The 15,757-nt window shown below is 37.6% G+C and overlaps 1 protein-coding gene across 1 annotated transcript in view; it reads left to right on the forward strand.

The window, feature by feature from the left end:
- Positions 1-15,569, forward strand: part of ADGRG2 (adhesion G protein-coupled receptor G2) — a 78,032-nt gene extending 62,463 nt beyond the window's left edge. Inside the window, exons 31-36 of the mRNA XM_067556470.1 lie at positions 471-739; positions 1,732-1,831; positions 2,711-2,994; positions 5,931-6,032; positions 6,765-6,917; positions 12,658-15,569. Coding sequence (XP_067412571.1) covers positions 471-739; positions 1,732-1,831; positions 2,711-2,994; positions 5,931-6,032; positions 6,765-6,917; positions 12,658-12,842 — 1,093 coding nt within the window. The 3' untranslated portion in view covers positions 12,843-15,569. The remainder of the gene's footprint in view (positions 1-470; positions 740-1,731; positions 1,832-2,710; positions 2,995-5,930; positions 6,033-6,764; positions 6,918-12,657) is intronic.
- The last annotated feature ends 188 nt before the right edge of the window (positions 15,570-15,757 follow it).

The raw sequence follows: 15,757 nt of genomic DNA on the forward strand, positions 1-15,757 counted from the left end.
TTATAAGTATCTTTTTATTTTCCTACTTGCCTATCAATGGATTATTTGCCACAGTGAAGACTTCCAGATACCTCATAAAAAGGCTTTCAGGCCTCGTCTAACTTCTTAATAATAGAGAATGTGATGCATGTTTTTGTGGTGAAGTACTCCAGTAATAAGAAGCCAGTTATACAAAATAGAAAAATATGGACAAAAATAATAAAATATTTAAACAAACATTTAGCTAAGACAACTGGAATTTAAGCAACAATGTTTGTATTTATAAGAGCCTAGAACCTGGTTTCAACAAGAATAGTGATGTCACATGAATATTAACCTTTTCATTCATAAATACTTCTTAACCGTATGTAAAATGTGTTATCTTAGTGGCTGTTCTGCATTGGGGAGCTAAGACCACAGAGTCAATCTGGGATCTACAGTAATATTCATAGAATGATGAAATTTTGTCATCTCACTAATTTGCTTTTTAGGAAAATCCGGAGAGACTACCCTTCCAAAATCCTTATTCAGCTGTGTGCTGCATTACTTCTACTGAACCTAGTTTTCCTCCTTGATTCATGGATTGCTCTATATAACATACGAGGCCTGTGCATCACAGTTGCTGTACTTCTTCATTATTTCCTCTTGGTTTCCTTCACTTGGATGGGCCTTGAAGCATTCCACATGTATCTTGCCCTTGTCAAAGTATTTAATACCTATGTACGGAAATACATCCTTAAGTTTTGTATCGTTGGCTGGGGTACGTATATTTTTTTGGTTTTGGAATCTAAAATAAATATAGTTTCTTTTTAACAATTTTGGTGGATGGAAGACCATTTAAAAGTAACAACAAAGCAACACCTGTTGCCCTCCAGAAACCTCACAGGCATGCTGTACAAATACATTATCAATAAACAGTGTTCTATTTACTTCGCTATTCTATGACTGTAGCATGTTGCAGAATTCATCCCTGGTTGCAAAGTTTTTCAGATTGTAAGTTCTTTGGGGGTATACACTGTGTATTGTTGGTGCTAGTGCAATTCAAATGAATAATGAATTGTTCCTTTTGGAACTACAGTAGCAGCTGTCTGAGAGCCAATCACACATTTAACTATTTCCATCACCAACCCCCCAATGCAGATGGCGTCTCTTTCACTGGGGAAATAAATGTTGTTGCTCCAGCATATTGACTACATATTCTACCAGTCTGGGCTGCCACTGTTTCTAACAAAAGGTAGCAAAACAGTGCCTTCTTACATAAGGGATGAGAAAACCTTAGGCTTGATTCTCTTCGCTTATTCATTAGTGTAAATGAAAAGTAACCACTGAAAACAATGGACTTAAACAAGTGTAAAACAGGTGTCAGAAGCAAAATTAAGCCCACTGTAATTTCATGTCCTTAAATCTATGACACCAAAGAGCATATGCAACACATGTTGCTAGTTTACCTAAGGTAGAAAGTAATATAATTGGATCAAGTCACAAAGAATATATTGTTTTGTTCAGAAAGATTAAAACTTCAAATGTATGCCAGTTTATTATGCTTTTTACAAAATAAGCTATCATGCATATTGTAAAGATATAACGGTCTCCTATATTATAGTTTCCTCTTGGATTGTAAAAAATTGGCAACAAAAGAATACTGATCTGATAGCCTTCATAACCTGGCCCTAGGTTTCATAGGAAAATATAATAGTTTCATCTCATCGCAACACTTTCATTCAGAACTATAACTATTATCTAATCTTTCAGGTGTACCTCTAGTAGTGGTAGCCATTGTATTGGCTATAACACCAAATAACTATGGGCTTGGATCATATGGGAAGTTTCCTAATGGCTCACCGGATGAATTGTAAGTTAAAAGATAGGCATATTTTAAAAGTGAATGCTAACAGAATGCTTTTATCTAATGGTTGTGTGTGAGTGTGTGTGAGTTTCTTTCCTGAGATGCACACTTCTGTGACTAAATCTCTGCAGGATGTATTAAGTTAATTCTCTTCCTGAAACTGTTTGCAAGGCTCTGATCCTGGTCACAAAAGGGGGTATGTTCCAAAAATTGGCATGGAGCTAGAGCATGAAAAATGCGGTGATGGCAAGAAGGGAGAAAGAGAGGAGATGGGGGATGGAAAGAGAATGTGTACAAGAAAATGTAAAAACCCCATATTGCCCAAGGAAACCTAAGCCTAATCTATTTGAAGTATTGTATTTTTGCTTTGGCCCTTGGGATTCAGTCAGGCCTGGTCTACACTGCTGGTGAAATTCAGCAACAGTTGATGGGAGTTACACAAGCTACGCAGGGTAGCTTGCATAACTCCCCTTTACTTCATAACTTCTGTTTAGCGTGTTGTTCCCGCTGCGCTGCACCGACGGGAAATGCATACCCGTCGACGCAGTGCTACGCTTTTTGGGGAGGTGGTTTTATTAAATCAACTTCTGGATCGGTTGAGCGTGTCTTCACTGCCGCTCAATCGAACTGGAAAAATTGATCTGATGGCTGCGAATTTGCCACTGTCAGTGTAGACATAGCCTTAGTTAGGATGATGATGGACAATGTTATAAAAGCCTAGCTAGGCAGATGAAAACTTGAATCAGTGTTTGTGGCTTTGAATATTGCATAACGAAATGTTTTAAAAAAATACAGTCATGTCTAATACTATTCTTTACCTCATTTCTATTAGTAATAATGAATGGCTGATAATATGATCTTTCCTCCCTTGTTTTTGTATTCTAGCTGCTGGATCAAGAATAACATTGTCTTCTATATTACTGTTGTGGGATACTTCTGCATGATATTCTTGTTGAATGTCAGCATGTTTATAGTGGTGCTGATTCAGCTTTGTCGAATCAAAAAGAAGAAACAACTCGGAACCCAGAGAAAAACCAGTATCCAAGACCTCAGGAGTGTTGCAGGCCTCACATTCTTATTGGGAATTACTTGGGGATTTGCCTTTTTCGCATGGGGGCCAGTAAATCTGATATTTATGTACCTCTTTGCCATCTTTAACACTTTACAAGGTAAGTTTATGCTTTGCTACAGCCTTTTGTATAAAAATGTAATGAATAACACAGTTTTAAGAAATGCCTTATTATGCACAAGAGTTTACCAAAAATTATATCTTTACTGTTACTTAAAATAAAAAATAAACTACCTTGAAGATTACTCTTATTAATTGTTATATGACATTTAAAGTAAATTAATGCAAAGCAAACACTTTCAGAAGTGGCATTCTGTCTTTTTCTGAATTATTAGTTAAATACTAATAATTAGTTAATATACTGATGCAAATTTATTGATGTGAATCCCTTGTGATGAAAATTATTATCTTAAGGTCCGTTCATAGAATCACAAAAGCTACAGGGCAAAAGACCTACTGGGTCATTTAGGCTCTGAAGTCATTTATTTGCTTTTGAAAAATTTACCCTAAGTTGCATTTTCAAATGTGATTTAGGCATTTAGGCCCAGATTTTTAAAAGTAAATAGGTGTTGTTCCACTCAGCATGGCAAGGCATAAGTGACTTAGATGCCACAGTCACATTTTCAAAAGTGACTTAGGCACTTAGGAGGCTGAATCCCATAGACTTCCATTGTGACATATGCTTCTCAGTGCCTAAGTCACTTTTGAAGGTGGGACTTAGCCTTCTAAGACACTTAGGCCCATATCGGCAATGGTATTTAGACCCCTAGCTCCCACTCATTTCAGTGGAGTTACACGTCTAAATATCTTTGAGGATCTGGGCCTTGCAACAATGAGCAGAGCAACACCTAATGCCATTAAAAATCTGGGCCTTATTGCCAATGTAAGTGCCCAAAGATGCAGATTTTCAAAAGCATCTAGGTGCCTAACTCCTATTGAAGAAAATGGGAGTTCGGTGTCTAATTTACCCTCAGAATTGGTCAGGAAAACGTTAATCTCTGTCTTCTCCAGTTCAGACTTGTAGGTTCTCCTTTATTTTTAATTCCCTGTAACCTCATTTAAAGAATTGCACAACCACATTCTATTTGAAGAATTGCAGCTGGCAGGCAGTGAAAATATTTCTGACACTTTCTCAGAAAAGTAAAAAGTTTGGAATCAAGTACAGTCCCACTCTGGATGGGAAGCAGTGAGAAACAGGTCAATCTGTGATCTGGCACATTTTGAGGCACCCCTTGGGATACGGGTGAAATACAAATGACCAGTTAAAATATTACTGATACCAATATTAGAGAACTGCAATAAATATTGTCTAGGATATGCCATGCAAGGTACTGATGGAAAAGTCATGATTCGCTAAGATTGATAAAAACGTTTATATGTATGTGTCAGTTTTGTATTATGGGTTCTCAATATGTATGTTATAGTTGTATTTCAAACTTGTGTGGTGTTTCTGGGTCACACCCCCAGAAAATGATGGCAGCAGCACTAGCCCTGCTTAATGGCCCATCAAGACCACTCAAATATACAGTGAATCCAGTGAAAGAACCCAGGGGCTACACCTTATGAGTCACCAGGACATGTAGGAACATGCCTATGGACAGGGGACTCTGAGGCTTTTCCATGCACTGTGTGGCTGTGTTTGGGACAAGCCACAAGGCAAAGGGACATAAGGCACCTGCACGAACTCCATCTTGTCTTCATTCCTGCTTCCAACCTCTGGATCAACTCATCTACAACTGACACTGTGAAACAAAGGACTGAGACCCATCCATGTACTGGATGTACACTAAAGGAACTATACAAGCCTGCAAACTCCACAATTCTGCTAAGAATCTGATATATATGAACCTTGAAGTCATTTGTATGTATCTGGTTGCTTTAATCATTTAACATCTCTCTTCTTATTTGTTTCTTTCCTTTTATAATAAACCTTTACATTTAGTTACTAAAGGATTGGCTGGCAGCATGGTATTTTGGGTAAGATCCAAACTTATATAGATCTGGCAATGTGGCTGACCCTTTGGTGATCAGGAGAACATGTGGGTAAAGGGAATAGAGTTTAAATAACTTATCTGTTTACTGGACCCAGTTGCTGATTGTGAGCCAGAGACTGAAATGCAATAAAGGGGGCCATGTATTTCATTTTGGGGCTTCCTGATAACCAGTCTGGGAAATCAGAAGCACTTTTAGTGACTGGTCGGGGAATATAACTTCAGTGTTACCCACCAGTTCTGGGAGAATGTGCTCTCCTTTAGTAGCCTGCCCTGACCTTGGCATTTTCAGCTGGCCTATCCTAGGCCCGGATGGGTCACACCCTCTATGTGTGAGCTGTGTCCTTCCAGGAAAAGATGTGGCTTTGAATTTGTGAAGAGGGCTACAATTACTGTTGTTTGAGCATGAGCTGTTTGCTCATCTGGGCTTTCCTTATGACTTAATTGTGACTGGGAGGACCAAAAGCTGCCTGGTAATCCTGAATTTGTGTTAGGCTTAATAAAATTTGCACCAGTGGCCTATCAACACGAATACTGGTCTAAATGTTTTATTGATTCCCTCACAAGCAGCAGCAGCTATATATTATCTTCCAATAAAATATGGAGAAGTTCCACAAAGTATGTAGAGAAGGCCAAATCTATTTTGTTGCTTATTCTTCAAATTTGAAATTATACCTCTGTCTTGTTATCTGATCTTGATTTCTGTACTGGAAGATTCAGATATGCTTGTAGTTCCACAGAGATCTTCATATTTTAAATTCAGCTACCTGATGTATTTGTATTTTTTGTACTCTTCATCCTCCTTATATCTGTATATCTAATGCATACCAATAAGTGTAATGAGAAAAGGCATTTCAGGTAATGGCATCAGTTCATTGTTTAGACTATCAGTGTCTCTACTGAATAAGAGTGTGTGAGAACATGTGATTAGAATCAGTTGACTTGAGAATAAACAAAAGAAAAATGATACATGCATTTAAAAAAGTTGCAAAACAGCAAAACTTCTGTGGCTTGAAATAATATTAGGATATTTGGTGCTTTGCAGGATTCTTCATTTTTATCTTCTACTGTGTAGCAAAGGAAAATGTCCTCAAACAGTGGAGACGATATCTGTGTTGCGGAAAATTCAGGCTGGCTGAAAATTCTGGTAAATATTAAACACTGTTTTCTACATTTGTAAATTATATAATTACAGTCAAAAGGTGTAAAGTCCCCAATGTTCTTAATAAATATTGTTATGCAATAAATGGTATAGCAGTATTTCCAGATATGTCTACTACTTTGTTTTTTTTCCTGATGCATAAAGATTGCATTTTATTTAATTGCAAAATACTGCTGTATAAGGTATTTACTTGAATGGGTCTCTACATATGTGTAAGATTGTAGCCTTGTGGAGACCTTTGTATGACTGGGACCTAAATTAACCCCTAAAGATCTACTTCCTCAAAATCAAGGTAGCCTTGCTAATGACTTCAGTGAGAGCAGGGTCAGAAGTAGTTTTGAGAATAATGTGTCTTCCTAACAATTATTGTAGGGTTTTTCATTGTACCATGATTGTATTCTAATAGTTACGTGTACCCTTACACAGTTTAAATTCAGAGATGAAACACTGTGGTTGCAGTTATTGGTAATCTCTAACGAGGCCTACAGTCACAAAAGTATGATTAGTGACTTTTTAAAACTAAGAAATTAAAAGGAAAAAATGTACATTCTTACATATCTAGAATTATGAAATTTTTAAGAGAATAGTTTTCTGTCTGAAATATTGGAAAAAGATCCATGCTAGAATTTAAGCTAAATTGCATTATTAACTGTACTCTTGCATTTATTTGTGCTTGAATCTACTGCACTATTTTCTGTAACACTTATTCTACTGTAGACTGGAGTAGAACTGCTACTAATGGTTTAAAGAAGCAGACTGTAAACCAAGGAGTATCCAGTTCTTCCAATTCCTTACAATCAAACAGTAACTCTACTAATTCTACCACACTGCTAATGAATAATGATTACTCAGTGCACGCAAATGGGAATGGTATGTATGTTGCAAATTAGTACTTCTCAAAGTATATCCTTTTGTTATTTTAAAACTGCTTTAGGCTCTCTTATGGCAATTTAAAGTGGGCAGTGATCAAAATGTTTCAGTGTGCTCTTATAAATAATAATACAATTATCCAGTTTAGGGTAATGTAGTACAATTTAAAAAAAAATACTCACTTCTCATACTTAACGTGAACTGGTGATTATATGCAAAATTGTAAATGGTCTACATTACTCAAATACCCAGCAGAGGTGTTGTTTATATCATGCTTGTCAGCTGAAGACAGAACTAGCCGTGGAAATCTTTAAGAACGTTTTAAAATATCTTTATCATGTTTCATCAACTATGAAAGAAAACAGTCTACAGATGAAAGAAATGTGATGACAGCCAATAAAAATAATTTTTTAAAACATGAAAGCTATCATTTGGGGGTGCTTTCTCCTATTAGTGTATGAAGGCTTGATCCACAGACCCCCTGCTATTGTTACATGTAAACCTCTTATGAGGCAGGGGAAACAGAGTAAGAAAGGGAGAATAGGACAATAGAGGCCCTAAAATCTTCTCACTGAAGAGGTCACAGACAGCAAGCTGCATGGCTGTTGGCTACTGGGTAAGTAATGGAGTTGAGTTGCAGTATTTTTTCTGTGACTTCTGTGGCCAGTCTTCTCTAATAGGAATGTTTGTGTTGCAGGAAACAGTGCTTAAGGACAAAATGCTTCATGACTTTCATTCCAAAAGTGCATGCTTCCATTCAGGACAAACATAATGTTGCACACTAAGTTGTTGTTCTTGTAGGCATACTCTGTGGACATACTCATTCCTTACCCATCTCTCCCCATTTCTGGCTCATGGAAATGCAGGTGTTCAAATGTCTCTTCACTCCATTTCAGATGCAAATTGGAGGGGCTAATGAGAAAATTAGATGTACATATAACTTGAATGCACCCGCAAAAAATGAACCCCTTGTGGCTGAAAGTAATTATGTTTTGCATCTTCGTCTAATGGCAGCATAAAAAAGAGAGCATGACTCATATTATGGCCATTCTGGTTGTGCACTCTGGTGAGTGCAGCACTTATTCTTTCCATGCTCAGAATAAAAGAGTAATGATTCAGGCTGTTCCACATTGTGGAGCAAGTAAGTCATCATATGCTATAACACATGAATATGTACTCCTGGATGTCTAATGGCCAGTGTTTCTTTCACTCAGCCACAGGTTGAGTCTCAGCAGCATTGTTATTGCTCAAATTGTTTTATGTGCAGTTGGTGAATATTACAGACCAGCTACTTTGTCTGTATTGCTTGTGCTGGGATGTTTAAGATGATGTCTGTGTTGTCCGTATATCCTGACACCTTATAGTAGAAAAATAAGCAAACGTCTCTCATATCTAAAGATGCTTTTGGATAATAATGTTAGGTAGAGTAAAATCTACAGTTTGAATTCATATGTCTACCATTTTCACATAATATTGTCCATATATGTAGGTGAACTACATGTTGTGAAGAAGTCACAAGACTTGAAGAAATAGATCCTTAATGGCATTTTGCCATGTTCTGAATAGCTTTCCAAATTAAATGAGTTCATGAAAAGTTCCTTTTGTCCCATCCTGCTCTAAAACCTTCCCCCATTGTTTGATACTAGGAGGGTTAATACACTTGTGAACTCAATTCAGTTCACAGGCAAAAAACAAAACAGTAATTCTCACTGCCATTAAAACAATGTGAGTGAGGTAGTATCTTTTATTGGACCAATTTCTGTTGTTGAAAGAGACAAGCTTTTGAACCACCCAGAGCTCTTCTTCAGGTGTACCTTTCCCAGACCTGAAGAAGAGCTCTGTGTGATTCGAAAGCTTGTCAGCCCCACCAACAGACGTTGGTCCAATAAAAGATAGTACCTCACCCACCTTGTCTTTCTAATACCCTGGGACAGACATGGCTACAACTAACTACATTAAATAGAAAGACATACCATACTCATCTAAGTTTTGCTGTACTTGTGCATTGTGGCAGCTGAGCCCAAATCCCAGCACAGCTTTCCAGAGCAGGTGATTTTTGGTCCTCAGTAATATTTTGGATTTGTAGACAAAGTTCAATGGTTTTAACAACTGAGCAGTCCCACTGATTTGAAGTCATCTCCCTGTCTGTCTAATGCTAGCATCTCAGATGACACTGAGAGACCATAGTCTGCTTCTGCAATTAGGTTCTGTCCAGGCTGAGGATCTCAGCATATGTCTTGAGTGCTATACCATCTTCCCACTGATGCACCATTGCAGATGGAGGTGATGGACATCACTTCCTAATCCACCTGGAAGCTTGAAAGGCTTTTATGATAAATATTGTGACACGTGCATGGAGGTAAGCCACTTGCCTTTACTTAATTTTTAATATTTTGAATGCTGTGACCCTGATCCTGCAACCCCCACTCATATCAAAAAGAGTTTTGTTGAATGGGTTGGATGAATCTTTAGACCTTCTATTACATATGCCTCGATGGCTTCCTTCCTTTTTCTTTCCTCTTAGGATATAAGGGTGTCATCTGGAGAGAGTGGGTCCTCCTGGCATGCCCTTTGATGAATCAGTTCCTTCCACTCATCTGCCACTCATATGGCAGTTGTACCTGAGAAGATATAAATATGCTGATAGAAGGACAGGAGTATGCTGGTGGTTGATAGAGATGGTAAGTTTGGAATTTTGGATATATATGGGCTATGGCTTTGCTTACTTAGTGGATCTGTAATTTGTAATTTTATACTGTCACTTTCACACTAATGTCCCTTCTGTCTTATTCTTACAGGTTTGCAGAGTTTGTGAGAATAGGTGTCTCTCAGATTAATATGCAAATCCCATCTCTCAGGAAAAGACACAGTCTCTCCGTTACCTCTGCCTGTTTTTTGCAGCCTTTATTTTATTACAAGAGATGAAGAGAAATAAAACTCCCATTTATCTTATGTTTATTTGTACAAGTGTTTCAGTGTTCGACCGTTTTGTGCATTAAATTGTATACATTTGGGGTTTGTGTCTTGTGTATTTTTTGGGTTTTCTGTATCAGATCCAACAGCAGCCCAGTAGATTTGCAGGGAGTTTAGAATTACCATTGGATAGTTTTCTGTCATCATTTTCTAAAATGATCAGAAAAAAACCTTACAAGTCTCCTGATCAGAGCCAGATCAAAGCATAGGTATTATAGATCTGAACGAATAGAGCCCTAGCTCCTGGAGATATGTGATTTCATCAGAATCTGAGCTTTAATTTAAAATAAATAAAGTAAGATTTTGGTCCTCATTGCAAAGAAAAGCTTGAAAGTGCAACCCAAGTGTAAATGATACACTAACATCTGCCCGAGCCTGTAGGCAGGTACTCCACATAAAATGGGGTGTTAGTTCCAAGATCCACTGCTCTGGGAGATGTCAAAACCTCCCACAACAGAGGACGGTATGGTCGGAGGAGAAGAAAGCAGCAGGCCAAACCCAGCCACTCAACCAAAAAAACCCCTGTCTGCTGGGATGAGTACTGGGCTCCCACCACTGGCACTCCTGTTGCTCCTGAGAACTATAATGCAACCCTATTGTGCTGTCCCTGCCTTCTTGGAAGGGAAGAGAAGGGACCTCCATACTGCAACCATTACTAGTTCAAGGTGGGGTCATAGGGCGGAGCCATGAGGGAATCCAGTGTTCTGTTGTCCCTGGATGGCCTTAACCTAGTTCTGGTCTTGGCTGAATCAAACCACAGTCCCTCACATGGAATCACGTTTTGCTGCCACTACACCAGTTTTTGAAGTCTTCTTAAATAAATAGAACTGTGAATTTCTTTCTCCTTTGTTAGTCAGAAGGATATTTTCAAGTACTGGATCTATGACCTCAGATTAAGATATTCGTAGGCCTTTTTTTTTTACGTTTTGCCGATACTCATACTAACAGCAATGTTTTTATCTTTAATGAATATGGTTTCCAGCCTAAATAACAGCACTGCACTTCTGCTTTTGAGCCCATTTCCCAATATTTGCTTAACGCAAAACACTTTGTATCAAAGGAAATGTTTGTTCATTTTTGTTTCCCTTAACTTCATATTTTTCATCACAATCAATCCACATCCAACAATAGCTGGCACCCTTTTTGTTCTGTTTTCATATCTTGCCATCTCCTCTGACTCACTAACAATGCATGGAGGAAAATAGTTTTAAATTTATTAGCCATTTTCTTTGACTTAATATTAACTAAATCAATTATAGTAACTGTGGTGAAATACCTTGGAACTTTTGAAAATCATTTTAATACAACACATAACGCAGTCCTTAAAAGGCCTACATAAAATATTAGCAGTCATATGTATGTTATATCTGACTTCTGAAGCCCTTTCAAGTTGGCCTACTTTACAAGAAAGAACTGCCGAAACTCTACTTTGTAGCATTTGCACAGTTGGATTTTGTTATCAGAAAAACAAAATAAATGTAAAAAGAAAAAGTAATAGTTAAGATACACCTGAAGTATCTAGCATGCAATGTATAGAGATAAGAGACCCATACCCAAGGATTTAGGACTCTTAGAATTTCAGGAATTCTGGAACCCTTTAAGTATTCTTGAGGCTTCTGTTCCACTATATCGATCAGCCACAATAAGTTCAAGTATACTTGTTCATAGCTGTGGAGGCACCAGAAACATCCAAATTTTCCATCCACATGGTGCTTTGGATGAACACTGTGCAAGGACTGTGCAAGCAACTTCTTTTCTTGTTATATTGTACTTTACATACTTTTCTTATTATATTGGCAGAGGCCCTGGGGTTTTTTCGCCTTCCTCTTTAGCATGGGTCACGGGTCACTTGCTGGTGGATTCTCTGTACCTTGAAGTCTTTAAATCATGATTTGAGGACTTCAATAACTCAGGCCTGATCTACACTTACTGCGGATTTTGGCAGCAGTCGGTGGGAGATACGTACAGTAGCTTGCATATCTCCCGTTGACTTCCTAACATCTACGCACAACAGTGTCCCCACTGTGTTGCGCCAATGGGTAATGCCCTCCTGTCAACGCAGTGCTACTCTTCTTGCCAGGGTGGATTATCGGCGACAACTTCCAGGTTTGATTGAGCGAGTCTTCACTGCTGCTGAATCGAACCCACAAAATCGATCCTGCACTGCCAGCGGTGCTGCCGGCAGTGTAGATATACCCCCAGTCATAGGCTAGGGGTCTATTACAGGAATAGGTAGGTGTGGTTCTGTGGCCTGCACTTTGCAGGAGATCAGACTAGATGATCATATTGGTCCCTTCTGACCTTAAAGTCCATGAGTCTCTGAGTCTATATACAGTTACATTGCATATACTTTATTTAGCGCATATATCTTTCTCTCTGGTATAAGTCAATTGGTACCCTTTTGTTTTGTTTGTGCTTTGGTATTAGACACTATCAATACATAAATTATATCACATATTGCTTGATTAACATGTTGTCAAAGTATCAATGGGAGATAATTGTATGAATAAGGTGAGAAGGATTTGGCCCTCTGTGTAATGATCTATACAGTCTGGATCAAATTCTGTCCTCAGGACATATGTGAAAAATAGTACATAAAGAATTAATTGCAGAAAAATCACTACTTAATATTCATCTCAGGGAGCAAAGAAGAGTGAAGTACGCATGTTCTCAGTATACTCATTGAAATTTTTAAGAAATATGCATGTCTTTGGTGACTTTTCACTCTGAATCCTTTCTGATTTATGCCATGCTTTTATTTTTGCAGGTAATGTCGCCAGTGAGAAAAATGGTGTTTCTTTCAATGTACAGAATGGTGATGTGTGTCTTCAAAACTTTTCAGGAAAGCAGTTCATATTTCATGAAAAGGATGATGCAGACCACAAAAGAACCCGTGTCTCACTCAGAAGGACTTCAAAGAGGGGAAGCCTACATTTTATTAAGCAAATGTGATTTTTTTTTCAAAGCACATTGTTTTACAATGTAAAACACAGATTTACTTTAACTATTTTATATAATGTGAGAAGACCATAAACTGATCCATATTTAATAGATGGTACTGGAGCTTTGAGGCAGCCATATATTGGATGGATGAGGACAGTTATAATTTTTTTAAAAGTCAGTGCTACTATTTGACAAGGTACTTCAGATTTAAAATTTTCTATTAAAACTAATGTTATAAAATGATTAAATACAGAGTTTTTTGAAGGGAAGAGTTTCTGTACATCTGGGAATAATGCCTAGCTTATCCAAAAGATACAAGGTTTGGTTCGAAGGTACTTCAGATACTACATCACAATTGACACAATTTCCAGTTTGATTTTTCCATTCTTCCCTTTTTTTTTGTTTTGTTTAGGTTTAAAGGAAGATTTGGTTTTAGACTCTTATTTTGTCCATATAACTACAATTAGTATATCTGAGTACAGTACATAGTATTGTATAAATGTAGATAACTGCAAGTTACACTTAAATAAGATTCAAAGTTATTTTTCAAAATGTTACTTACATTGTCTACTACAACATTTTTAGTTTATAGTTGCAGATTTTATAGCATTGTAAATAAGCAAAACAATATCCATCTTTAAGCATTTTTATGCTATTTTTTAATATTTATTTCTTGTAACATAAATTTAAAAATATTCCTTGGTATAGAAAAATAATTGATATTTTGTTTTAACTTTATTGTTAGAATGTAGGTAAAGTTGATTATTTCAATTAACTTCTGAAGCATTCTACATTATGTATTTATAGATAATTTGTTCAGTATGTGAAATAACTTACAGTGGTTCAAGTGTGAAGATGTTCACAAGACATAGAACTGTAAATATGAACACTGTCACTATTGAACCACTGACTGGAACCCAGGAATACAATGCATGGGTGTCTTATCAAAGGATAAAACTCAACAGGAGGGAGTGATGGATAAAATAGGCAATAGGCTACTATATAGACATTTAGAGTGAAATCCTGTCCCCTCTGAAGTCAGAGAGTTTTGCCATTGATTTCAGTAGGGACAGGATTTCATTTTTAGTGTTTGTTACAGAGATAAATACAATGCCAGTTCTCAACTGCAATATTTAAATAAAAATAATTATTGTTAAAAATAGTAGCCAAACCCAGTGTCTGTTTCATTAGTAGATTTTATAAAAGGTTAATATCTCTCACATCCTGAGCAATAATGAAGGTTTCTATTTGTTTTTATTCTGTGCTGACAGTCAAATCCTGGGGTCCTCACTCAGTGTTTACTCATTACCTACTCAGGTAAAACTTCTCATGACCTTCAGTGAGCGTTTATGAGAGACTAAGGGTATGTCTATACTACGGCAGCAAAGTTGTCGCCATCACATCGATCTTTCTGGATCGATTGAGCAGTCAGTGTAGACCTGCTCAATCCATCAGGAAGTCAACGCAGTAAATCTACCCCCTCAAGTGGTGTAGCGCTGCGTTGATGGGAATGCGGTTCCCATCGGCGCAGTGCAGTGAAGATGGCGCGCAAAAGGGAAGCACAGCAGTTGATGGGAATTACACAAGTTACTCTGCATAGCTTGCGTAACTCCTGCCAACTGCCGCCGAATTTCCAGGTAAGTGTAAACCATGGCTAAAAAGACTAGGACTTTTCAGCTTGGAAAAGAGATGATTAAGGAAGGATATGATAGAGACCTATAAAATCATGAATGGCATGGAGAAAGTGAATAAGGAAGTGTTATTTACTCCTTCACATAACACAAGAATGAGGGGTCACACAATGAAATTGATAGGCAGCAGTTTAAAAAAACCCAAAAGGAAGTTCTTCACACAACACAGAGTCAACATTTGGAACTCATTGCCAGGGGATGTTGTGAAGGCCAAAATTATAACAGTGTTAAAAAAATAATTAGATAAATTCATGGAGGATAGATCCATCAATGGTTATTAGCCAAGATGGTTAGGGGGACAACCCTATGCTCTAGGTGTTCATAAACCTCTGACTGCCAGAAGCTGAGACTGGATGATAGGGGATAGATCGCTCAATAAAATACCCTGTTCTGTTCATTCTCTCTGAACCATCTGACACTGGCCATTGTCAGAAGACAGGATACTGGGCAAGGTGGACCATGGGTCTGACCCAGTGTGGCCATTCATATATTCTTATGTTTGCCTGAATAAGGACAACAGATTTGGCACTATATGCATAATATATAATAATATCTCAGTGCCTCCTTCCTCCTTGTGTTCTTGCACAAGGGCTGGGTGTAGTTGGAGTCCATGAGTCCAAAGACTGCTACCAGCTAGTACCCACAGTAGTACCAGCTCCTCTGAAGGAGATTACTAGGAGGCTGGGTTATGCTGGCCCTCTACAAGGTAGGAACAAATGCTATACTTCCTTCAAGATTGTTGCACTTACAGCATTCCCTGGAGAATCCTGGGAATGCTGTTCTGGAGTGGTGAGCATTGGTACTGCCTCCTACTTTGAACTCTGTTGCAATGCAACACTTTGAACCCTTAATGTTCTCACAAATGTCAAGTCCTCCTGTGTTGATACTATATATGGGTTCTGTTTGTCACTTATTTCTGATACTGCCCTGGACACATTTTTATAATGACAATTTGAAACATTTGTTCTATTTACCTACAAGGGATGTAACTGTATGTAAATCACATGTAAGAATGATCATGGTACCAGAATACAAACACTAATAATTTAGGAGTGCATTTTTGTGAATGCTTTATCTATGTGGCTAAGTGACTTTGCCCTGTTTCTTATAAAATTATTTAATTATCTTGTATTTATATTTTCAAATATAAAAAAATAAATTTGTAGTAAGTAATGAGCATGAAATATGGAACTTATTTCATTTAGATAAATATGCAATTATAAATTATCTATT

This window comes from Emydura macquarii, unplaced genomic scaffold (assembly GCF_026122565.2).
Source record: "Emydura macquarii macquarii isolate MOO-44397 ecotype Brisbane River unplaced genomic scaffold, CSIRO-AGI_Emac_v2 contig_1786, whole genome shotgun sequence".
NCBI classification, from domain to species: Eukaryota; Metazoa; Chordata; order Testudines; family Chelidae; genus Emydura; species Emydura macquarii.